This window comes from Trichechus manatus, unplaced genomic scaffold (assembly GCF_000243295.1).
Source record: "Trichechus manatus latirostris isolate Lorelei unplaced genomic scaffold, TriManLat1.0 scaffold00001, whole genome shotgun sequence".
In the NCBI taxonomy this organism is placed as follows: Eukaryota; Metazoa; Chordata; class Mammalia; order Sirenia; family Trichechidae; genus Trichechus; species Trichechus manatus.
This window is the reverse complement of record NW_004443937.1, coordinates 13,512,896-13,539,202: the sequence shown is the minus strand read 5'-3', so window position 1 is coordinate 13,539,202 and position 26,307 is coordinate 13,512,896. Positions and strand designations below refer to the sequence as shown.

The 26,307-nt window shown below is 43.5% G+C and overlaps 1 protein-coding gene across 1 annotated transcript in view; it reads right to left on the bottom strand.

Annotated features, from left to right (window-relative positions):
* Positions 1-23,121, bottom strand: part of RBSN (rabenosyn, RAB effector) — a 30,148-nt gene extending 7,027 nt beyond the window's left edge. The window contains exons 1-8 of the mRNA XM_012554198.2: positions 23,000-23,121; positions 20,198-20,517; positions 15,743-15,883; positions 13,151-13,251; positions 12,218-12,263; positions 11,944-12,105; positions 9,325-9,566; positions 7,645-7,715 (exon numbers count right to left, since the gene is read on the bottom strand). Of these exons, the coding sequence (XP_012409652.1) occupies positions 7,645-7,715; positions 9,325-9,566; positions 11,944-12,105; positions 12,218-12,263; positions 13,151-13,251; positions 15,743-15,883; positions 20,198-20,345 (911 nt within the window). The 5' untranslated portion in view covers positions 20,346-20,517; positions 23,000-23,121. The remainder of the gene's footprint in view (positions 1-7,644; positions 7,716-9,324; positions 9,567-11,943; positions 12,106-12,217; positions 12,264-13,150; positions 13,252-15,742; positions 15,884-20,197; positions 20,518-22,999) is intronic.
* Positions 23,122-26,307: the final 3,186 nt, after the last annotated feature.

Below are 26,307 nucleotides of genomic sequence, written 5' to 3'. Positions count from 1 at the left end.
ACTGATCCCTACGTGAGAAAAGCACTTTGACTTCACATCGAGAAAGGAGAGAATGACTCTGCCTAGTGTGGGCGAGTATCAGGGAAGGCCCAGTAAACCAGTTTCTGTTGATTCCAACTCATGGCGACACCATGTGTCAGAGTAGAACTTGCTCCATAAGGTTTTCAAATAGCTGTGATCTTTTGAAGTAGACTGGCAGGCCTTTCTTTTAAGTTGTCTCTGGGTAGATTCAAACCACCAACCTTTCAGTTAGCAGCCAAGCAGTTAACCGTTGGTGCCACCCAGGGACTCCTCAGGGAAGGCCAGAGGTGGCTTCACTCAAGTCTCAGAGGAACAACAGGACTTGGCATGTGATAATTATTCATTTATAAGCTGGCCACCCCCACGAGACTGCTAAATTCTGAGGGCAGTGATTACGGCTTTTCATCTGCATATTCTCAGTAACTACCAATATGGACCAAGCTTAATCAGTGTCTACTGAGAGGAAACAGAATTCAGAAGATCTCTCCACTGTTATTCCAGTCTTAGAAACGGCCAGTCAACTCCCTATCTGAGGCAGCAGCAAGTCAGCAGAAAGGGTTGCTGGGTTTATCCATTTTACTATCTATAAAATAGCACTAAAAACTCATTGCCGTCGAGTTGATTCCAATCATAGCAACCCTATAGGGCAGAGCAGAACTGCCCCATAGGGTTTCCAAGGCTGTAAATCTTTTACAGAAGCAGACTGCCATATCTTTCTCCCGTGGAGCAGCTGGTGGGTTTGAACTGCTGACCTTTCAGTTAGCAGCTGAGCACTTTAACCCTATGCCACCAGGGCTCCTTATAAAATAGTCCTAGCTGGAAAAATATTGGTATGTACTGCAATCTGAGGCTCTAGTAAGGCTGTTTCATCATCTCTGACTTTGAAGTTTACAAAAAGAACAGCAGATTGGAAATAAGAAGACCTGAGATTTGTCTTGATATCTCCAACTCATCTGGAAAATGACAAAGTTGGCACAAATCTGAAATTACGTCCTCTGGTCTCAATCACATCAACCAGTTTTATTTCTCTCAGATGTGCCTATCACATCTGGAGTTATCTTGTTCATTCTTTGTTCACTTGATTATGGTCTGTCCTCCCTCTAAAATGTCAGCTCCATGAGACTAGACACTATCTGCATCCTTCATTGCTGCATCCCCAGCACCTAGAATAGTGCCTGGCATGTAACTGGCATTCGATAAATACTTGAATGAATGAATGTGTGAATGAAGGGCTTAAAGCAGGGCTCAAACCAGTTTGTTCCAGTTCGAACCCCTGCTGAGAATTTGCATTTCCACCCCCAGATATACTGAATCAGAGTCTACATTTTAACAAGATCCCCAGGTGATTCTTAGGTATAAGTTTTGAGAACCACTGCTCTATTAGTGGTTCTCAGAATTGGTCCTTAAACAGCAGCATTACCATCGCCTGTGAACTTGTTAGAAATGCAAATTCTCAGCCAGCTGGGGTTCAAACCAGAAGGAACCTGTTCAAAGCCCTGGCTTAAAGCTCTTCAGAACTGGTCTTTAAAGAAGGAGTAGAGGTAATAGTAGCTCCCCAGCTGGTCAGGGAAGCCCATTAACCCACAATGGATCTGAGGCACAAAGCAGAAAAACAGCAGGACTCAGAGACAGAAGCCCCCTTGGATAACAATGTCAGAAGGAAAACACTGAGTTGTAGCTCAAATGACCAAGAATGCACCTTTCCTTGCTGCTGTCCAGGTAGACAGGAGGTCCTGCCCTAACTTCAAACCAATGGGGGGAGGGGCGCTGATTCCAGTGAGTTTCAGGGAGGAAATGCTCAGGAGCTTGAGATAGGTGCTCCACCAAGGATTCTCAAGTTAGGGAAGGTATATATCAGAATCACTGGGTGCTTCTTCCAAACTACTCACAGGGAGGGCAGCGTGTTCCAATGATTGAAATGATACTGCACGTGAACCGTAGTTAGCCAAGAAAATGTGTCCTTTTCTTGCTGTGTTAGAACACGCGCTCTAGACTGAGGAATAGACAGAGGAAGGCTGGGGTCTAGGAGGTGCACATGCAGGCGGAGGAGGGGTCTAGGACAATGGTGGCCGAGCGCGGATCAAGATAGGGATTTTCCTACTCTTCTGTTCTCTGCTCCTGGGTGCTGCAGACATCTAGTTGCTAGGATTAGGGGAAGTGAGGACTGGGGGCTGGTGGCCCTACAATGATTGCCTGGCCTTCTATTTCCTTTCTACCTCTTCTCCCCTTCCTGTTGGTTGGGAGATGTTGGCGGAAGGGAGTAGAGGATGGAAGAAGGGCCTTAAGGCACTGCAGAGTCAGAGAAATGCAGGGGAAGGGGAGTTCTTCCACAAACCAACTGGATTTAGCTTTTCATATATTTTTAAAACAATACTATGTTTTCAGTGAAAGTTTACACAGCAAATTAGGATCCCATTTAACAATTTCTACACAAATTGTTCAGTGACATTGGTTACATTTTTCACAACGTGTCAACATTCTCATTATTTCCGTTCTAGTTCCATTTCCAGTTATCTAGTTTCCCTGCCACCCTTATCTTCTCATCTTTGCTTTAGAGTAAATGTTAACTGTTTGGTCTCATACGGATTTTTTTAAAGGAGTACAGTACTTGTGATGGTTAATGGCATGTGTCAACTTGGCTAGGCTCTAATTCTCAGTGGTTTGGCAGACACTATGTATCACTTCCCATTTTGTGATCTGATGTGAACAGCCAATCAGTTGCAAAAGGAGTTTCCCTGAATGGCCTGCATTCATGATATAAATGAATGTTCTGGCAAAGCTTGCTCTCTCTCAATCCTGCATTTGTCTCACCATTCTCTGACCTCCAGTTCTTGGGACGAGACAAGCCTTCAGCTTGCTGCCTGCCCTGCAGATTTTGGATTCGCCAGCTCCCGCAACCCCGTGAGCCAGCAGCCTGCCACCTGACCTGCAGGTTTTGGGTTTGTCAACCCCTGCAACCACATGAGTAGGGAGAAGCCTCCGACTTCCACCTGACCCATGGATTTGGGACTTGCCAGCCTCCACAATTTCGTGAACCATTTCCTTGAAATAAATCTTTCTCTGTATATTTACATGTATGCTTCACTGGTTTTGTTTCTCTAGAGAACCCAGCCTAAGACAGTACATATGCGTGATATTCTCTATATTATGAGCCAATCTGTTATTTAGCAGTTATTTAGGTGATCTCCAGGAGTAGTTTCAATTCACAGTTTAAAGAGTCTCTCAGGGCAATAGTCTCGGGGGGTCCTCTAGTCTCAACCAGTTCAGTAAGTCTAGACTTTTTTTTTAATTGTGCTTTAAGTGAATCTTCACAGTTCAAGTTAGCTTCTCATACAAAAACTTATAAACACATTGTTATGTGACCCTAGTTGCTCCCCCTATAATATGACAGCACACTCCTTCTTCCCACCCTGGATTTCCCGTGTCCCTTCAACCAGCTCCTGTCCCTTTCTGCCTTCTCATCTCACCTCCAGACAGAAGCTGCCCATTTAGTCTCATGTATCTGCTCGAGCTAAGAAGCACTCTCTTCACAAGCATCATTTTATGTCCCATTGTCCAGCCTAATCTATGTCTGAAGAGTCGGCTTCGGGAATGGTTTCAGTTCTGGACTAACAAAATCCGAGGGCCATGTCTTCCAGGGTCCTTCCAGTCCCTGTCAAACCATTAAGTCTGGTCTTCTTACTAGAATTTGAGTTCTGCACCCCATTCTTCTCCTGCTCCATCAGGGACTCTCTGTTGTGTTCCCTGTCAGGGCAGACATTGGTGGTAGCCGGGTACCATCTAGTTCTTCTGGTCTCAGGCTGATGAAGTCTCTGGTTAATGTGACCCTTTCTGTTTCTTGGGTTAATATTCTCCTTGTGTCTTTGGTGTTATTCATTCTCCTTTGCTTCAAGTGGGTTAGGACCAATTGATGGCATCTTAGATGGCTGCTCGCTAGCTTTTAAGACCCCAGACACCACTCACCAAAATGGGATGCAGAACAATTTTTTAATAAGCTTTCTATGCCAACTGACCTAGATGTCCCCTGAAAGCATGGTCCCCAGACCCCTCAATCCCTGCTACTCTGTCCCTCAAAGTGTTCGATTGTATTCAGGAAACTTTAGCTTTGGTTTAGTCCAGTTGTGCTGACTTCCCCGTTAGTGTATGCTGTCCTTTCCTTCACCTAAGGTAATTCTTGTCTACTATCTAGTTAGTGAATACTCCTCAGTCTGGACATTTTAAGAATTTGAGTCTGTTATACGTTTTTCTCTCATTCTATCAGAATCCATTTATTGTGGCCCTGATCAGAACAGTCAGTAGTAGTAGCCAGGAACCATTTACTTCTTCTGGTCTCAGGATACATGAGGCCATCGTCTGTGTAGACTATTAGTTCTGTAGACTAGTTTCTTCTCTGAGTCTTTGGTTTCCTTCTTTTTCTTTTGCTCCAGACGAGTAGAGACCAATAGTTGTATCTTAGATGGCCACTCACAAGCTTTTAAGACCTCAGACGCAATCACCGAACTAGGATGTACAACATAGACTCTATGAGCTATATTATGCCAACTGGCCAAGCTGCCCCACGAGACTATGGTCCTAAGGCTTCTAACTCAGCAAACCACTCTGGCGAAGTATTTGTTATATCTAAGAAGTATCCATAATTGCGTCCCTTATGTGCTTTATTATATATATGAATATATATGCATGTATACACATACATGTATATACATATGCACAGATACACTTATACATGCACACATATATATATAGGCAGTCCCTGGGTTATGAACGTCCAACTTACGGACAACTCGTACTTAAGAACAGACTGCCATAAAGCAGTCGTGACACTCATGGAAGGCACTTTATTCTTTACCCATAAAAAGCAATGGACACAGTAATGGGCTTATAAGTGTTTTATATGCATAGAAAGGTAAAATATATACTATATACTAGGACAAACATTTGACTCAGGGAAAAAAAAAAAAACCAACCTGTTGACTAACTAATGCTTAATAAGAACCATAAATAACTGTTCCGACTTACCTACAAATTCGACTTAAAGACAGACTTAGGATCAGATCTTGTTCGTAACCTGGGGACTGCCTGTACACAGATACCTACCTATACACATATATGCATATATACCTACATATGTAACCACATGTATATGTTTTGGTTGTTGTTGTTATTGTTACAAAATTCTATGTTACAGCATTTACCAAAAATGTCCCTTATTCTTGTGTACTTATTGGTGACATCATTTACCTTGGTCAAGCTGTATGCACTTCACCCACATTCAGCACTACCGTTTCCACAAAAATAACAAGAGTCTACTATCTAGAGAGTGATTCCCTCTTCTTTCCCAACCTGTCTCTGGTAACCAAAAATAAGCATTGCTCTCTATATATCTATTCTTGTCTTCTTATAAAAGTGCAATCATATAATATTTGTCCTTTTGTGATTGACTTACTTCACTCAGCATAATGTCCTCCAGACTCATCCATGTTATAATATGTTTTGAGGACTCATCATCCCACCAACAATGGATGAGGATTCCAGTCTTGTCACACCCTTACTAGCATTTGTGGTTTTCTTTTTTTTTTATCTGCCATTTTAGCAGGGTTGAGATGGTATCTCATTGTAGTTTTGATTTGTATCTCTCTAATGACTAACGATCACTCACGAGCATCTTTTCCTGTGTTCCTTGGCTACTTGAATGTCCTCTTTAGTGAAGTGTCTAGCCTTTCATATTTTCTAAGCCTCAAAAAGTCTGGCCTTTCATATTTTCTAAGTCTCAAAAAGTCAGGAAACACCTTAAGGATCATACTAACAAAAAAGTTAATTTTCTTTGCATGTGAGACCACACAGTGTGTTTTTTGTGACTGCATGCACCAGTTCGGTATACAAGCGCCTTCTCCACAAAAATGCTTAACGCAAATTCCCTTAAACAAATTACCACTGTTATCTGGACTCACGGGAAGAGGATCACAGGTGTGACCAGAGAAGGTGAATGAAGAAGGCACTTTATTCTTTACCCATAAAAAGCAAGGGACACAGTAATGGGCTTGTAACATGGTAGCTGATATCATGAAAGAAAAGCCAAGCTTATACCCTTTGTTTTTTCGAACATTATAAAATATTGCCACAGTAAATGTCCAAACCTACACAGGCATATCTAATTGTGCATGCATCACTACAAAGGTGGCAGGTGGGCAACACAAGCTTAAGACAAAGACAAAAAACTCTCAAATTGAGAACACTAGATGCCATAATTTTTTTTTTCTTTCCCTGCAGATTGGGAAAAGACTGCTGGAATCTGATTCTAGTAACAGCACCCCCAAATTCTAGCTCACACAACACTAGCCGTCAGGAGAAAGGCTCTTAAGCAGCGGTCAATAAACTTTTTCTATAAAAGCCCAGAAAATAAATATTTTATATTTTGCAGACCATACAGTCTCTGTCACAACTACGCAACCCTGCTGGCGTAGCACAAAAGCAGCTACAGACAGTAAGCAAATAGGCATGACCGTGTTCCAGTGAAATTTTATTGATAAAAGCAGGCGGCAATAACAAGTGTTGGTGAGGATGTGGAGAACGGGAGCCCTCAGGCACTGCTGGTGGGAAAGTAAAATGGTACGGTCATTTTCTAAAACAGTTTGGCAGTTCCTCAAAAAGTTAAACACAGAATTACCATATGACACAGCAATTCCACTCCAAGGTATATATGCCCAAGAGACATGAAAACATATGCCCACATAAAAACTTATACACAAATATTCACAGCAGCATTATTCATAATAGCCCAAAAGAAAAAACAACCCTAATGTCCATCAACTGATAAATGGATAAACAAAATATGGTATATACATACAACAGAATATTATTTGGCCATAAAAAGGAATGAAGTACTAACACATGTTACAACATAGATGACCTTGAAAACATTGTTACGTTAAGGAAGTCAGTCATAAAAGACCACATACTGTATGATATGTCCAGAATAGGCAAATCCATAGATACAGATTGTAGATCGGTGGTTGCCAGGGACTAGGGAACGGGAGAAATGGGGAGCAGCTGCTTAATGGGTATGAGGTTTCTTTTTGGGGTGATGAAAATGTTTCGGAAACAGATAGAGGTGGTGGTTGCACAACGCTATGAATGTACCAAATGTCACTGAATCACTCACTTTAAAAGGGTTAATTTTATGGTACATGAATTATATCCCACGTTTAAAAAAAAAACACATAGCAGGCTAGATTTGGCCCGTGGGTCATGGTTTGCTAAGCCCTGCTCTAAAGGAAATGCCTGGTTTCAGCCCTGGTACCTCGTTTGCCCAGGCAAGAGCATGAGGCCCACTGCCCTTCCCTCACTCCATATGCTGCCCCCAGCACTGGTGCCTATCATCTAAGGCCTGTCCCAGACCTGCTCACTCAGCATAGCTGGCGGTCACCTGAACATGAGGACGTGTTTTTACAAAGCTCAAGTGATTGTAATGTCACCCCACTGACATACAGACATTGAGACAGTTCTCTTGAGTTAGTCACAAAACAGAAGCATGGCCTAAGTTAGATTTTCATTTTCAGAACTGACCTAAAATGTCAGAAAGCATTCACCACTGAATTAGAAAAACAGAGAGGAAGAGCTTACTTTAATGATGTGGCCATCCTGACGTATTCAGGAGCTTTCTGGTCAACCTTCTCCATGTAAAGTCGTAGTTTCTAAGCATAAAAAAGAAGAGGTGAATTTGGAAATGAACAGTGGTGATGGCTGCACAACATGATGAACACAATGTCACTGAACTGTACACGTGAAAAAAGTTGAAATGGCAAATGTTTTGTTATAAATATTTTTGTAAAATGTGGTAAAAAAAAAAATACAGAGTGGTTTTCATTTTTTAAGTTGTTATAGATTGCCTGATTTACAAAACTACTTTATAAGCAGAAAACCTTGCCATAAGGAAAGAGAAGGTGGACTTATTAAACAGATGTTTTTGAAAGAAGCAACGCCTTCCAAGAAACAAATCAATGTGTCTACCAAGGCAGAGAAGAGGAATTAGCCATTACATTCTTTTTTGACCAGGTGGTGCCATGCAACAGCAAAACACCAGCACAAGACATTGCCAGCGCTTACCTCAAAAAAGAAAGAAGCAAAAAGGACATTGGCTGTTTATGAAAATAAGGCATCAGTCATGAACTCCACACAAAGGACGGATAATAGCTACATGGGTAGCTGAGCAGAGGGCTTAATTAACACCATTTCTAGTAGCTTGGGTATTTTTATAGTGATTCCAGAAACATGGCCATTATGATACAGAACTGCTTACAGTGACCATTCAGTGGTCATTAGACAAAAGTACACTCTTGCCCTGCTCCGGGTTTTTCTGGAGCTGCCTGGGCTGCTATCTTCCTCCCCATCTCCTATGCCTCCCTGCCCAACCACCACCTGGCTAATTCCTACTCCGTCTGCAGGTCTCACCTGGCCATTGGGAGGCTAAACCCAGCCTCACTCCCAAATGTCTTGATTCTAAATCCCATGCTCTTTACGCTACAGGCAGTCCCTGGGTTATGAACATCCGACTTACAGACAACTCATACTTGTCCTTTAATGTTAGGTAAATCTGCCCTCACTTTGAAACAACTGAACCAACCCCTACTCAAAATAAATTCTTCATCACAATCACCTTCACTTGTTGCATGTGCAGCTTTTAAATCATTGAAAAGGCTTCCAGCCTTTTCTTGCACTGAAGTAAGGCTAAATAAGAACCGTGTGTACCTGTTGCAACTTACCTACAAATTCGACTTAAAGACTCAGAGAGAGTTAGGAATGATCTCGTTCGTAACCCGGGGAGTGCCTGTACACTATGTTCCTCTTAAAGTGTGCATCTGCTAAGGGTGTTCTGGGATCGCTGGTGGTAACATGAGCTGAGGCATCTGAACAGACGTAAAAGGGGAAATGCTAACCCTGATGGGCAATTTCCTAAACATGTAGCCTAAGACTCCCAGGTGAGTCTCCCAGGGTGTGAACCTGCCCACACCATGTGGCAACCACTATTCCACTCCTTGCTTCTGGGCCACCAATGCGTCCACCCTCCTGCAAAGGAAGGGTGAGGAAACATGTTGGTTAACAACATACCCAAGATGGCTCTGTGACTCACCCAGGGCCCTGGCCAGGAAATCAGATGATGACACTTCAGCAGAAGCTTAAAATTACTCAAAGGAACTACTGACTTTCCAAAGCACTCTCAGGACTCTGCAGGCAAGTGCACAACGAACAGCTGAGTCTGCCTGGCAAGTCAGAGGCAGACCCTGGGCTACACACGTGCCTCACCTCGTAGAGCTTCACGACGTCAGGTGTGTGCTCCTTCTCATCAATCTGCTGCTCTCTCTTGAGAAGCGTGTCCTTGCAGTGCATGCAGCAGCGGATGCGGTCATCATCCTTCTCGTCCAGCACGGAGCTCACACTGCTCATGCTGCTGATGCTGCCCCGGCGGGAGCCATGGACACTGGTGGGTGAATGGCTGGGGCTGGTATGGGTGCTCAGGGAGTCCTTGCTGGCACTGGTTAGCTTGTCTGTAAACCACAACAGAGGACAGACAGCAATGAGCCCCCAGCGTCCAAATATTCCATCTCCCAGGACAGCAGCACATCTGTCCACAGGTACCTGATTTGGGGGACAAGCAGCCCAGGCTCCTCCTATGGGCAAGAAGTACCTACACCTCTGCCTTCCTGGGGTCAGGCTCTGGTAGGGAAGGACTCCCACTGCACTCCAGGGAAGGTCCAAACGGCCTAGAGTGGTCTGTCTTCAAGGCTCAGAGGCCCACCCTAACTTGGCCTCACCACACACCACCTCCCTCCATTTTCCCTGTGCCTCAGACACACCCACACCCTCCCCATTGACACTTTTCTCCACAGCCCGCCGTCCCCCATTCCCAAACCTCTCTTCCTACCCTTCCAGAGTGCAGCACAATGATACGTCCTCCAGGAAGCCTTCCCTAGTTCCTAGGGGTAAAAACCACCATCCCTATCAGCTCCTACCACACTGCCCATGCTGGGGCACTTCCCACTGTCCTGCTTGTACAACAGTTATATACACACCCCAGAGCTGCCCGAGGAACCTGTGACTCTTTGAGAGTAGAAGCTGTCTTACTTATACTTGTACACCTAACATACCCAGCAAGGCCACTCACTCCATAGCAGCTGCCCAGGAAATGCTGGTTAATTAGTCCAAAGAAGAAAAATATTCTACAAAAACATAGCTTATCAAATTTCAGGTGAGACAGGGAGTCGATCTCCAAGACAAAGGTGAAGTATCAAGGTAAAGTGAGCCTGGCAGATGTTGGACAGAGGAAGCCTCTGCTTGGGCCCCCACATTGTCCAGACACCCTGTGGCCAACAGCAGGCACAGAATCCATGGGACTCTCCAGTGTTCAAACCCACCCTAAACATCAACAAGCCAGTGCGATCATCTTTAGCAACTTTTAACCAGCCAAGATTCAAAGTCCAGGACCATGTAGTCCCACCTCAATTTTGTAGTCTCATTCCCACAATTCCTAAACATGCAGTCTACACTCTGCCAACTATTCCATTTGCTCATCTACTAACCTACTCTGAGTCTTTCCAAATTCCATGCCTCTGCTGCTTGGCACTCTACCCAGGCACACCCTTCTCCCCACTCTCTTTGTCAATCCTACTCATCTTTTGAGGCTCCTCTGGAACCTCTCCTCCCGGCCCTGAGCACCCGTGCTCCCACTCTCCTCGAGACTCCACAGCACTCAGTCTCTCTCATGTTATGACATTACAGCCTGTTCTACACAACAGTGAGCGGTGAGTGGCTTTCATCCCAAAGGAAGGGACCAGTTCACTTCTCATTTTTCAAGTCCCTCTTCTACAGTCTCCTTTAGAAGCCCCACCTGCCCCATCCAAGCAGAGCTGATGAAGAGTTGATGAGCCTCTCCTGGTGCCTGTCATGCTTCTCTAATTGAACTTAACTCTGTATAAAGCAACTATTTGTTTGTGAGTCTGTATCCCCTGTTAGACTGGGACTCCTGGAGGAATGGACCATGCCTTATAGACCAAAAAAAACTAAACCTGTTGAGCCATCAAGTCAATTCCAACTCATGGCGACCTTACGCGTTAGAGAGTAGAACTGCTCCATAGGCGTCTCCTTGACTGTAATCTTTTCAGAAAGCAGTTCAGGCTTTTCTTCTGAGGTGCCACTGGGTGGGTTCAAACTGCCAACCTTTAGGTTGGCAGCTGATCACAAACCACCTGCACAACCCAGGGACTTTGCCTTATAGACCAGGGGTGGGCAAATGATGACCCACAGACCAAATGCAGCCTCGGCCTGTTTTTGTTTTTTTAAATGATATTTTATGTGTTTTCGGTGAAAGCTTACACAGCAAAATAGGTTCCCATTCAACGATTTCTACACAAATTGTTCAGTGACGTTGGTTACGTTCTTCACAATGTGTTGACATTCTCATTATTTCCATTCTGGTCGTTCTGTTTCCAATAATCTAGTTTCCCTGCCCCCTCACATTCTCATCTTTGCTTTAAAGTAACTGTTGACCATTAGGTCTCATATAGATGATTGGCCTGGTTTTATGGCCCTCAAGTTAAGTATAGTGTTTATATTTTCAAAAGGTTATTAAAAAAAAAAAAAGAAGAAAAGTGTCACAGAGACCATGTGTAGCCCACAAAGCCAGATATTTACTATGTGCCACTTTACAGAAAAAGTCTGCTGACCCCTGCTACAGACCATTGTGTCCCAAGCCCCAGTGCAGAGCCTGTAGGGGGCTTCATGCAGTCAACAGTCGAATGAATGAAGATCTCATGGGCCATTAGTTTGAACAAAAAGGTCGCATGATTCCAGTCGTAACAAGCTAATCCCAAGAGCAGATAAGTGCCCGGGGGCCACCTCCACAGGGGCTGCCTCCACGTTACCTACTTGCCAGGGGAAGGCTGATGAACTCCATGCACTTCTTGCACATAATAGACCCGCAGAGGCGGCAGTGGTGGCGGCGGTTACGGATGCCGAACTTATTTCCACAGTCTGGACAGAAAGGGACGTCCTGGTCGTTGACCCAAGGCACCACTGACTTTTCTATTGCTTTGGGAAAAACGAATCAAAAACAAACAGAAAAACAGGCCATTTTTACAAGAGATTTGGTCAGGGAGTAAAATAAAGAATAGAATGAATGTGAACCAAGTTCTAGGGTTACCTCGAATCTTAGCAGATTCGGCATTCGTTCTGTCAAACGCAGTGAGCTGATAAGGAGAAAACAGTGCCAATGGAGTCAATCAGGAGATGCGCACACTTTCCACAGGCAGGAGGCATCAAGTGGGAACAAGCACATATGCTTTTCTCAAGTCTCACCTGTCACCCCTAATCCCACAAGTCACGAAAGCAAGTTCACGTGGGACAGAGTCTTAGTTTGCACGTCGAAGGCACCTCCCTTCCTATCTCTTTATTGTCAGTTACCCACGTAAGCAATAACCAGGGATGAGCAAGGATGAGGCACAGCCGGCTACTAGAAGCAATGGGGAACTCCCAATTCTCCACAGTCCTCCTGGATACAATTTTCTGCCCTACAAAGTACACAAGAAGAGCTGTACCCATGTTTGCTACCATGCCCACCACACAATCCAGGTTATACACCACAAGCATTTCTAGAGGCAAAGTAAAACAGAGCAGTCGTGGCATGAGACATGCTCCCATACCACAGGACAAGAAGGCCCAGTCAGATGTTCCCACTGCATGCTGGCTCTGTCTGAAAACCTCCACAGACCTGGTCACCAGTTTTCCTCTGTTTGCCATCAAATGATATCACACACTATGGCCCGTGAAGTGATACTGCCCAGGACACCCAAAAGAGAAAATCTGAGGGTAGAAAGGTTTTCCAGCAGCCAGTGGACTCCATGGTAGGAAAAGGGAAGCCAGTATGGGCCGAGTCTGTCAAACTGGACCTTTCCCTTCATAAAACCGTCCAGGCTAGAAAAGTCTACCTCGTCCTCTGCGCTTTCTAAGGAGGGTGTTTCCCTGCCAGCATCAGATATACACGATACACATTCACAGGCTGCAGAAATGTAATTTTTTTCTCCTAGAAAATTCATATTTGCAGAAAAAAAAAGTGTTTTGAAACAACAAAATTTACCTTCTCTAACCTGATTATTAACTTATTGACTTCGACAACATAGTGGTCAATTCTGGCAGCTCGGTGTTTTTTGAAATTGGAAAGATGACTTCTCATAGCACCTAGAAGGAAGGAAGGTGAGGAAGTAAGTGACTTGTAATCTCTCTGACTGAGCCTCTCTATCTTGCTGCTTATTTCAGTGAATTTCAGAAGCAAGTAAGAATTCTGGGATTTTAGAGTCTTACTATAAAAATTCAAAAACTAGGAAAGCAAATGGAAGGAAATTTTCTAAAATGTTAGTTAACTATGGTTACGCCAGAGGCCACAAAGTGCAATAAAAGAAACCTCAGAGTATAGTGGGTAAGAGCTTGGACCCTGCAGCCAGACTGTGCTCAAGTTCCAATTCTTCCATACACTCTGTGACCTTGGACAAGTTACCTAACCTCTCTGAAACTTAAGAGTACTCGTCTATAAAATAGGGATAACAATAGTACCTACTTCATAGGGCTGTTATGAGGATTAAGTAAGTTAAAATTTATAAACTCCTTAGAACATTGCCTAGCACATGAACATCTATTACATAAAAAGGACAAAAACCTTATGGGCAATTTTTAAAAACTTTCCTTCATACTTTCCTGTACTTTCTAAAGTTGGTACAAGATAGTTTTTCCTCGGAATAAAAACAATCCCTCCCCAAATGGCCAAAAATTGTAAATGATAATAAATGCCCTTGTAGGAGCTAGTTAAACTGATACCTCCTCCATTCAGCAACCAAGAGCCAGAACAAACCTCCCCAAACCAAATGGAGCCAAGCAGCTTGTTGTTTCAATGTACCTGAAATATCCCTGCTCAATCTCATCTCTTCCAGAATCCAACCCTGCCCCTCACCCTCCCAGCCCTCACGTCACTTTCTCCTCCCAGTGAACACCTACTCATTTATGCAGTGTGCTGTATCCAGAATTTGTCACACTCTTAAGCATTTATGCCTCTTTCTTCCCTAACCATACTCTAACACCTAATTAAATTGTACTTTAGAATTCTTAGGGGTGATAACAAACATTAACTTCCAAAATTTGCCATTTGCTTGACCTTCCACAATTTGTGACTTCCTTCAGCAGCTGAAACAGGCAAGTTAATCAAAATCACCCTAATAATCTGACATCAGCAATCCTGAACCAAGAATTCCCATGCCTTAAATTTCTCCCTCATGCCTCTAATTAGATTTATATGTAACTCATAATTACATATGTACAGTATTACTTTTAAAAAAGTAATTTTCTTTTGCTTCATACTTTATTCTAGGACAATGCTGTCTTGTATAACTTTCTACAATGACAAAAGGGCTCCCACTGTCCAATATGGTAGCCACTGGTGGCGCAATGGTTAAGAACCTGGCTGTTAACCAAAAGGTTAGCAGTTTGTACCCACCAGTGGCTCCAAGGGAGAAAAGACCTGGCAATCTGCTCCCGTAAAGATTATAGCCTAGGAAACCCTACGGAGCAGTTCTACTCTGACACGTAGGGTCGCTATGAGTCAGAATTGACTCAATGACACACAATAACAGCCATATGCAGATACTGAGCGCTGGAAATGTGGCTAGTGTGATTGCAGAATCAGTTTTTATTTCATTTTAATTAATTTAAATTTAAATAGCCACATATGGCCAGTGGCTACCATACTGCGCAGCACAGTTCTAGGACTTTCCTCACCCAGAAAGACACCTTCCGTAATGGCACTACTAGGATACAGTAGATGACCCTAGGAAAACATCACTTCCCTTCTTAGGGCCTCAGTTTACTTACCTATAAATGGGAATGAGCATCCCTACCCATTCTATCTCACAAGGCTTTTGTGAAAAATGAACAAGATAATGAATATGAAGGTAGGATAAAGTATTGTGCATATAGAAGCAATTATTACTTATCCATTTCATGGACAAACAATACTTTACTATAATAATGATTGTTATCGTCCAACAGTTAAAGGATATGCAAGATTATCTAGTTCACCTCAGTATGGCATGATTTGTTTTATAACAGCTTTATTGCGATATAATTCACATACCATACAGTTCACCATTTAAAGTATACAATTCAGAGGTTTTTAGTATATTCACAGAGTTGTGCAACCATCACTGCAATCAATTTTAGAATATTTTCGTCACCCCAAAAGTATGATTCATTTTGAAAGTAGATGATGCCATAATTATGTGCTTCAGAAAACAAGTAGCACAAACCAGTGGCTCTAGCTAGGCAGATAACATCTTACACAAGAGGAGATATTCCCATCAACGACGTTTGGGACTGGGCATCAGGGAGACCTGGATCCACACGCTGTTCTGCAGTTTTCTAGCTGTTTGGCCTTGGGTAGGTTCCCCTGGGTGCAGTGAGGATTAAGAGACCATGCATGTAAGGCATTTCAGGCAGTGCCTGACACAGAGCAGACACTCAGCTCCTTCTCTCCCATCTTCTCCCCTCACTAGGACATAAAGTCTGTGACGAGATTAGACCATTTTGGTTTTCCAATGCCTCTTCAGCGAACTCTTAAAATAGAACCTAGAACATAGGAGATGCTCAATAAACATTTGCTGAATGAAAGAATGAACTTTCTTACCAAGTTCCTGGGGCTCCCACATGTAAGGATCAACGCCTCCATAGCTGAAAGACTCATATCCTTGGGTTCCCGATTCTGCTCGGTCATCTCCTTCTCGTTTCAACAACCTGTTCTTTGCTTTCTTAGCCTTCTGGACGAGACCTTGGAAAAAATGGAAAAAATAACACAAATGAACCCATGAAGAACTCTCAGTAAAAAGTCAAGGGAAATCTCAGAAAACAAGAGTTAATAAAAAAAAAAAAATGTGCTTTGTTTAAAAATGCTTAAGAAATTTCTGGATCCCAAATAAAACCCAACAATAAGCACACAAATACTGTATTACAAATACCACAGAGCAATACACTCACTAGTCAGTATTAGCAGTAAATTGGTTTATGTGGCCAACATATACGCTAAATCACTGTTCACTGCCAAATTTAAGAATCCAATTAAATAAAAGTGTTAAAATTAAATCTGATGAAAAGAACCAGGGTGACGGAGTATTTTTTCCTATATCTTAATTAGGGTGGTGAGGAGCCCTGGCGGCACAAAAATGGTTAAGCACTTGGCTGCTAACCAAAAGGTTTTGGCAGTTCGAACCTACCCAGTGGCTCCACGGAAGGAAGACCTGGCAATCTGCTTCAGTAAAGATTACAGCCAAGAAAACCTTATGGGGTAGGTCTCCTCTGTCACATGGTGTTGCTATGAGTCAGAAGAGACTCAATGGCACCTAACAACAACAACTGGGGTGGTAGTTACATGAGTTTCTACATTTTTTCAGAATTTATATTGGATTATAAATTTACAAATTTATGTGTATACTGGGGCCCTGATGCCACAGTGGTTAAGAGCTATGACGGCTAACTGAAAGGCTGGCAGTTCAAATTCAGCAGCCGCTCCTTGGAAACTCTATGGGGCAGTTCTACTCTGTCCTGCAGGGTAGCTATGAATCAGAATAGACTCGATGGCAATGGGTTTTTTGTTGTTGTTGTTTATGTGTATACTACACCTCAATTAAAATAATTAAAAAAAAAATCACATTCTACAGTACTAATTTATTTATCCTAGCAACTCATGAGTAAAACTTACCTCCATGATGAGATTCAGCCAAAAAAATTCTTAATTCTAAGTTGCTGACTCATTAATTTTCTTAAATCTTGAGTGACTGCTATCCTTTTCTGACACTAGTCTCGTAAAAAATATCAAATCTGATACAATAATAAATCTAATACAAAATGATATAATTTCTTTTACATTTAGTAGATTTTTAAGTAAGTTCCCATGACTCTGAAATGCTGTCACTTGAATAACATTAAAGATATCCCCACAGGTTTTCAAAAGCCTAGGTAAATGCAGATATGGAGGGAGAGGCTGGCTGGTAGAGGGTGAAAGTGATAAGATAATAGGCATGTCTTTGTTAGGCAGAAGAGCTAATAAAGCAAACTCCCTGATTATCAGTCATTCTGCGATGGCTTTCTCCAACAGCTGGAAAAATAGTCTACCAGAACTGAGGAGTCCCTGAGTGGTGCAAACAGTTAAGCACCTGGCTGCTAACTGAAAGGCTGGAGATTTGAGTCCACCCAGAGGCACCTCGAAAGAAAGTCCTGGCGATCTGGCTTCTAAAAAATCAGCCACGAAAACCCTATGGAACAAAGTTCTACTCTGACACACATGGGGTTGTCATGAGTCAGCTTCAACTTGATGGCAGCTGGTTACCGGAACTGAAGGACATCCTTTAAAATGCATTTGTCTTTTTTAACAACAGGGAAGAGGAAATCCCTGACTGAACAAAGGGTCTAGTAGACAGGAAACTGAAGTTAGCAAACACCAATCCATTTTTGCAAACAAGACAAAACTGGGTTGAATTAAACAGGCAGTCTGTACCATTCAACCACTATTAGGCAGCATAGAAAAACTGTCTGACAACCTTCCTAACACGGGTGTAGCCCTTCGAGAGGGGGCCAACTAAGAACCATCCCATGTATTTTTAAAAACACTTACAACGCAGTTTTCAACCACTGTTTCTTCAACTTACTGCAAATGTCCTAAAATGAAGCTGAACTCACTGATAGGACATTCAAAAAAAAAAAAAACTACCTCTAAAACCTGGCAAAAACCTTAGCTCTTTTGGTTTCAACATTTCGCTTGCTTAAAATTAGCAAAGTCATAAAATTTCTAAGAATTCAGAGACCAAATGGCAAGATGATCTGCTTTTGTAGAGCTTTTCAAAAATCTTTGATATCAGCCTTTAAAACTTTACTTTCCTGATTTTGAAACACAGAAAACTGTGACATAAGCAAGAACTACCTCCTGACTAAAGACATGACTACAGATGGTACTAAAGGAATGCTGAATTCAATCTTAGTTCTTCTGAGGTAAAGATGCAAAAAAGAGAAAAAAAAACTTCTGCTTTCAAGTTTTTTTCATAAGGAATAAAATTTCATTTCATGTCTTATCAACTATATCACACATTTTTGCATTAAAATACTGAAAGTATAAAGAAAGAATAAATCCTTTTTCCAGAATCGCAGAGCGACTAAGGGAAAAAGCTGGTATTCAATCATAGACCTTACTCCAAAAACAGTGTTCTTTCCAATCTAACCAAAACCAAACCAAACCTACTGCCATCAAGTCAATTCCAACTCACAGTGACCCATGTGTTACAGAGTAGAACTGCTCCATAGGGTTTTCTTGGGTTTAATCTTTATGGAAGCAGACAGCCAGGCCTTTCTTCTGTGGTGCCGCAGGGTGGGTTTGAACTGTCAACTTTTAGATTAGCAGCCCACTCTATTATCCCTAAACAGAGTTCCTTATCTATTATTCCTTAAATAATCTTAAACATTCTCCTCTAAAAGAAGGCTCGTCACAGGCATCTGAAGGCATTCTCTAACCTCTCTACCCACTGGCGTCATTGTCAGTAATATTGTGGTATATGACTCAGTGCAGCTGACACAAAGACTGGAGGCTCATTGAAAATCACAGAGGCCTGTCAGCTGGCTACAGGAAACTTAGGTAATCAGCAGTCATTTTCTCTTTGGAGGAAACTGCAATGCATGCAGTGATTGGATTACGAGGCCTCACGTTATCAGTGATGCCCATGTGGAAAGAGCAGGTGAATTTGAAGATGACTTAAGACCTGGGTGCCAGAGCTTGCTGTGCCAGTTCCTGTGTAACCGTGGAGAGTTGCTCAGCATCTCAGAGCCTCACTTATTATCTCTAACACAAGAGCAACCGCCTTCCTGCAGGTTGTTGGGAGAGTCAAATGAAGTAATAATGTATGTGAAACAGCTCTGAAAACTATAAAGCACAATACTTTTTTTCTGGCAGGGGGTGGGGGAGGAGCTCCTAACAGTTACGGCTCTGCTACAGCTTTTATAGCCAGAAGCCACCTCATCCATCACAGCCCTCAGTATTTTGAAAATGTTTGACCTTGTCATGTTTCTAGATGGCAGTTATAGTTGTTAATGCCTTTAGTCATCTGAACTGAGAAGTCAGACACGGAGTGAAACTCTAGGGGAAAATATCTGATTACGGGCTGCATGTGACTCACATGTTTAGAGGCCAAAGTCCACTTAGGAATCATTCCCTTTTCTCCCACCCACAAAGAATTGTGGAGAACTGTGAATACAGCATCTCCTCGCCTTCAGAAATGCTGCCAGCTGTGAGAAGCCGGTTAGCTCGATCACTAGGAAGTGAGCTCCAGAAGAGCTGCATCTTACTTGGGAGTAAGAATCTGAAGTCTAGAATACACAATCAACACTACGTATAGTCAAAATTACCTCTGAAAAATTCTTTCTTACGATGTGCAGGGGGGAGGGAGTACATTGAAACTCCCTGTACTTTCTGCAAAATTTTTCTGTAAATCTAAAACTGCTCTTAAAAATAGTCTATTTAAAAAAGGAAACAATTACTCTTTAACTCTCCAAGACCTGAGCCTCTGGAAGCTGAAAATCCAAGTTTTAACTTTTTGGGTTGTTTCTCTCTGCTTTTCAACTATGCCCTTCTTTTTCCTGGGCTGCAGAAGGCAAAGTCTACTTGGGGAAGGAAGGATGGCAGGAAGGCTTCAATCTGTGGCAGGTAAATGGGCTCATAAGGTGCCTCCAATTTAATAGCAAAGGAAAAGAATTCCACTCCCAAACCCTCCTAGGGTGGTGGTTAGATAATTCAAACAGTCTAGCAAGAGATAGCAGAATGTGGTGATTACAGTTACCTAGGTGCAAAGCCTCTGTCTCACCCTGTGACTTTAGACAAGTTGCCTAATCTCACCTTGTCTGCTATCTTCACCAATAAAATGAGGCTCATAATCAGATGCTTACAGTGGAGATTAAATTAATACATAGGAAGAACTTTGAACAATGCCTGGCATATGGCAAACACTAGATATATGTTTGCTACTATCATACTAATTTATTTGATTAGTATCATATTCTGGTGGCACCATGGAAGCTGATGAAAACCATCCCATGTGCCTCTTACTTTTAATTTGTCCTCTGACATCACGATCTTCCCCTGAGTGCTCTTCCTCATAATGTGACTGAAGCTGATAGAAAGACTGCAGGTCCTTCAGGCATAGAGGGCAGAGGAAGCCCTCCCTCACTTCCCCCGGGTCGTCCAGGGAAGCCATGGCAGTGCCTTCTCAATCCCCACAAGGCAGTGGCCTCATGCCAAGAGTCAGCTTGATTCCTCCACAAGGGGCTGGGGCTCCTGCAGCATTAGCTTAACCAAACAGCACACTGATGACGGGGAAGTGGCATCATGGCCCTGGATGAAGTTTCCTCTCTGGAGCAGTAAGAGCCCTGAGAAAGGAAGGAAAGGGGGAAAAAGGCCGATACAGGCAAATTAGCAGTAACTGAAAACTCTCTTTGTTCTTTTCACAGTTCAACAAGGGTCGTCAATGTTTGTTCAGTGCAAATTTAAGAAAGCAAACTACTTTCTCAAAGCCTTAGACCAAGACATAAAGTCTTCTAAGATTTGAGAATGTCACTGGACAATGGAAACTCAATGAAGTGGGAAGAAGAGATTCTTGAAGATCAGAAAGGAAAATTCAATTTCAAAAGCAAACACAACACCCAGGCAATTCTCTTGACATTATTCCAAACGGTCCAACTTCATAATTTGTATGCCACTGTGGCCACTGAGGAAATTTCTGAAGTATTCATCAGCAAGTAGAAGTTTTTATTTGGCTCTCTTTATCTTGATCATTTATTCAACTGCATATATTGAGTTCTTGCTAGTTGCAAAGCATCTGTGCCAGGAATGCAAAGATAAAAAACAAACAAAAAACCAAACCAACCAACCAGAAAAAGACTCATCTCAGTCTAAGGAGGAGCATTACAAAACCTAGTGTAATGGAAAGAAAAATCTGTTTTGTGCTTTATATTTGTAGAGCACTTTCTCACCAATGAGCTTACTAGATATTATAAATCAGTAAGTGGCAGTTGAGCAGCAAGCCTAACGTTCTCACTGCTTCAAAAATAAAAGGACTTCAGGGCTTAATAAGTTACATTTTCTGGCTTACTGGGTCATGGCAAAGTCACTTCCAAGGTCACTTCAGAAAGACTCCTAGCCATAGGAAGAATCCAGACAAAATCATTCCACAAAAGTAGACAAATTTTTCCTCAGGAACCTCTAGCCACAAACCACTGTCTAGAGTGAGGGGCAATGTGTGACCCTCAGCTTTGGATGGACTTGTTCAGAGAGCCATTGAAGAGGGACCTCCTGGTCCCCAAACTTGAAGAGTGGTGGTGACCCAGAAAATAATCAGTTGGAGACCCCAGGTCCCAGTTTTTTCCTCTAGCTAAGAAGCACTGGTGGTTCAGTGGTAGAATTCTCGCTTTCATGCAGGAAACCTGGGTTCGATTCCTGGCCAATGCACCTCATGTGCAGCCACCGCCTGTCTGTCAGTGGAGCCTTGCATGTTATGATGCTGAACAGGTTTCAGGGGAGCTTCCAGACTAAGACAGGACTAGAAAGAAAGGCCTGGCCTGATTCAAAAATAAGCCAATGAAAACCCAATGGATCACCATGGTCCAATCCACAACTGATCATGGGGATGGTACAGGACCAGGCAGCATTTTGTTCTGTTGTGCAAGGGGTCACCATGAGTCAGGGGCCAACTCAATGGCAGCTAACAACAAACAACAATAAGCTTAATAAGTACATGCGTGCAATTCCCAGCCGCTTTTCTAGGTGGTCACTGAAATAGTAGCCCAAGGTCTGATTTGTTCCCTCTCCAGCCAATGGTTCATCTAACATCCTGACTCTGACAGTCCCCTTCCTTCCCAAGCACTCACCCATAACCACCACAAATCAAACACTAACACCCCCCACGACATACACACACTCCCTCACACACACCCTTCACATCCCAGCCCAAACCTCACTTCCTCAAGGAAACCTTCTCCGACTGGAGACACACCCTCCATCTGACAGCGCCCCGCACTTGTCCTTCACAACACTCATCTCAATTTATAATCACATGTACATATGTAAAGTGACTAAACATACAAGACTGTAAGCTCTGTGAGGGCAGAAACTATGTCTGTTTTCCCCGCCATCATATTCCCAGGGTTTAGCGTAGTGCCTGGCACACATATAGTCGAAATGCAATAAGTCCATGAATGAATGAACGAACCCTAAAATCATATAACCAAACACACACCAACAAATTGGACCCCAGGACCATAAATGAACACATATGCAAGCTCCACAACTCCAAATCGCGTAAGAAATGAAAAATAAAATCCACGTATCCTGCAACTATGCGTCCTACTTGAACGCTATCCTACCACATGCTTCATAGACTACACATCCCACCGCCGCACTCACCACAGTCTCAAGACCACAACCACTGACCCACATAACTTATCACGACTATGCATACGTCGTATAACCACAGACAATATGAAAGATCCAACCCCCATGGAGCACAGACATGACAACTCCACACATCGCACAGACACAACACAAACACTACAAACAACTCCACACAAACTCAGAACACAAACGCCTCAACCTCACACAAACAGAGAACTAAACACAAGCATTCGGTAGGCAGCCATCCACTTCTCAGCCGCATAACCAAACACGACGGGACGCGTCCCGCATAACCACAAAGAACCCAATCATCACAAGCACACACAAGTGAAATCCAAAGCCCGAAAGCCACATATCCCAGCACGTATGTCACACCCATCACAACCACCCACATCCGACGCCCACACGGCCGGCCTGTCTCAGTTCCCGAGTGGTGCTGCGCCTCCGCCCCTCAGGCCGGACCTGCCTTCTGTAACAGGCTGGGGTTCTGCGGGAGCGCTGGCCTCTCAGGTCCTCCCGCTGGGGCTGTGGGCCTTCACAGTCCCTCACGCTACTGCGGCCGCCATCGCCATCGTCTGCTCGGTGCTCGGCAGGTGCGCCTGCGTAGGCGGTGCCCAAACCGGAAGGCAGGCTGGGAGACGCCCGTAGAGCGCCGAGTCTTCGAGGGTGTGAAGGGGGCGGGAATGTACTCGACCTGTTCAAGGGACGACCGGCGGCTTCTGCGCAGGCGCCATAAGAACGAAGAGGGGTGGCTTAGTAGTTAAAACCATAGCCTGGTAACCGAAAAGTCGGTGGTAGGAAACCACCAGCGGCTCGGCGGGAGAAAGATGTGGCAGTGACCTTGCAAACTCTATGGGGTAGCTATGAGTCAGAATTCACTGGATGGCAGCAGGTTTTTTGTGTTTGGATAGTTGTTTGTAGGGATCCCTGGTGTTGCAATGGTTAAGTGCTCCGCTGTTAACCGAAAGGTGGGCGGTTGGAACCCACCAGCGCCTCTGCGGGAGAAAGATTTAGCAGTCAGCTTTCTTAAAGATTACGGCCTAGGAAACCCTATGGGGCAGTTCTACTCTGACCTATAGGGTCGCTATGAGTCTAATCGACTTGACGCAGTAGGTTTGGTTTTTTGTAGTTTTTTGTGCCAGTGAATGAGTCAGCTGACGGGATCTTTAAACCCCTTCCGCCCTACCCCCAATTGCAGTTCTAAATTAATTAAAGAGTCAAAGTCCTTCAGAGCTAGAGTTGGAAGACTTGAGGAGAGTTGAAGATGTGGAAAACTCGGAATCGAACCACATAAGGGTGTGCGCTTGGAATGAGAAGGTGTATCCAGTGGATGTACAATATGGTCAAATCTATGCCATTTTCAAAAAACAGGACGGATTATTCAGCACCTACTCCGTGTCTTGCACTGTGCTGGGGAACCACAGGGTGTAGGGAGACAAAACCTAATTCCAGTGCTGGTAGAACGCTGGACTTACCAATGGCGTGGGCTCCAGAGACAAGAGCTGCAGAGCATGATGGCCTGGGCTTTGGAGTTCAGGTTCCCCAGTCTTACTTTGCTCCTTTGATCCTTGGTATTACCGTCTGTAAAATGGGGACAGTAGTCTCCACCTCATAAAGTTTTTGTGAGGATTAAATGAGGGGATGTTATCGTTGTTAGCTACCACCGAGATGCCGCCTACTCATTGTGATAGGTTGTGAAGCCACGATTACAGGCAGGAATAGCATTGCGGTCAGAGGATGAACCTTTCATTAAACCATGAGTTTGCCTGACATTTTATCTTTCACAAAAACAAATGTCACTTCACCATTTGGTTTGCTTAAAAAAGCCATGGCAATGTGGCCTGCAGCTTGTGAATTAATTCTGGAAATCATGAAGTCTCCGCCACTGATGTTCCAATTTTTTTTTCCTTGTAAATTTTATTTATTTTGTTGTTGAGATATACACAGCAAAGCATACACCAGTTCAACAGTTTCTACATGTACAATTCAGTGACACTGATTACATTCTTTGAGTGGTACAACCATTCTCACCTTCCTATTCTGAGTTGTTCCTCCCTCATTAACATAACCTCACTGCCCCCTAAGGTTCCTATCTAATCTTTCAAGTTGCTGTTGTCAGTTTGATCCCATATAGATAGTTCTTAAAAGAACATAATGCTCAAGGCAGATCTTTTTAACTAGTTAAGCTAAACTGTTGTTTGTTTTGAAAATGACTCACTGATGTTCTATTGATATTTTTAAGAATGATGGTAACAAAGACCTTCCTGTATGCTTCACAGTTTATAAAAAGCACTTCCACATTCAATACATTATTTAATCCTTCCGACTACTCTTATTCTCATTTCTAAAATAATAATAATGACATTTACTGAGTGATTAGCACATGCCAGGCACTGTTCTGTCTGTTCTACATATCTTAACTCATTTAATTCTCACACAACTCTCTGAGGTACAAATTAATATCCTTTCCATTTTACAGATGAAGAATCTGAGGCACAGGGAAGCTAGGCGATTTGCCCAAGGTCACATGGCTTGTAAATGTTGAACCCTGAGTCATCTTGCCTTGAGGCTTTCATAACCCTCACCGCCCTGCATGGGGCCTAGACCTGATCTCTGAAGCTTCTTGAATCTCAGCATTTTCCAGGCACCAACCATGTACCAGGCATGGAGAGAGAGGGTGAGAGGAGAATAAGGCAGGGCAGTCTCCCTGGAGGAGGCTTAGCCAGCAGGGGACACAGACACGTTCAAAAAGAGGAGTTTGCACATGTGTGCAGGAGCTCTGGCATCAGAAGAAAGATTGCTTAACTCCCCCTGTGGGAATCCAGGGAAGGTTTCCCAGAAGAGGTAACATAGGAGCAGAGCCCTCAGGTTGAGAGGGTGGAGCACCGCCTTCCAGGTAGGGGGAAGAGCATACAAAAAGGTGTGGCTATGGGGAAGAACATGAGTCCTTTGAGAACCTAGAAAAATTTGTTCACACCTAGGGTGATAATGTGAAGGAGCTGCTTCTGGTTCCCAAAACCAGGGCTTCAGACTAGTTCAGTCATAGTCAAGGAAGCAAAACCAGAACAGACCCAAAGTTTTAAAATTTGGGTGGTCCAGAATGATAACTGGAACAGGAAAAATCACAGGCTGAAGCCCTGGAATGGGAGACTCAGAAGAGATGTAGTGAGCCCTGTCAGGAGCCTGATGCATGAGATAGGATTACTGGCAGCACTGTGGAGAGCGACACACATTCAAAGCTGCACAGTTGACTGCCATCTTTGAGCAGGGCACCACTGTTTCCAACTCAGCTCAGAATCCAATGGGCAAGACAACTGATTGCTATGCAACGTGTATGCTGCCCTTGTTTTCTAGGAGGGAGATTAAGTTTCCAGCAGGGCTTTGACTGGTAATTTTCCCCATTCCGGTTATCGTTCCGGTTCACCCAAATTTTAAAAATTCAAAGGAAAGATCAGTCCAAAGGACTAATGGACCACAACTACCACAGCCTCCACCAGACTGAGTCCAGCACAACTAGATGGTGCCCGGCTGCCACCACTGACTGTTCTGACAGGGATCACAACAGAGGGTTCCGGACAAAACTGGAGAAAAATGCAGAACAAAATTCTAACTCACAAAAAAAGACCAGACTTACTGGTCTGACAGAGACTGGAGAAACCCCAAGAGTATGGCCCCTGGACACCTTTTAGCTCAGGAATGAAGTCACTCCTGAGGTTCACCCTCCGGCCAACAATTAGAAAGGCCAATAAAACAAAAGAAGACTAAAGGGG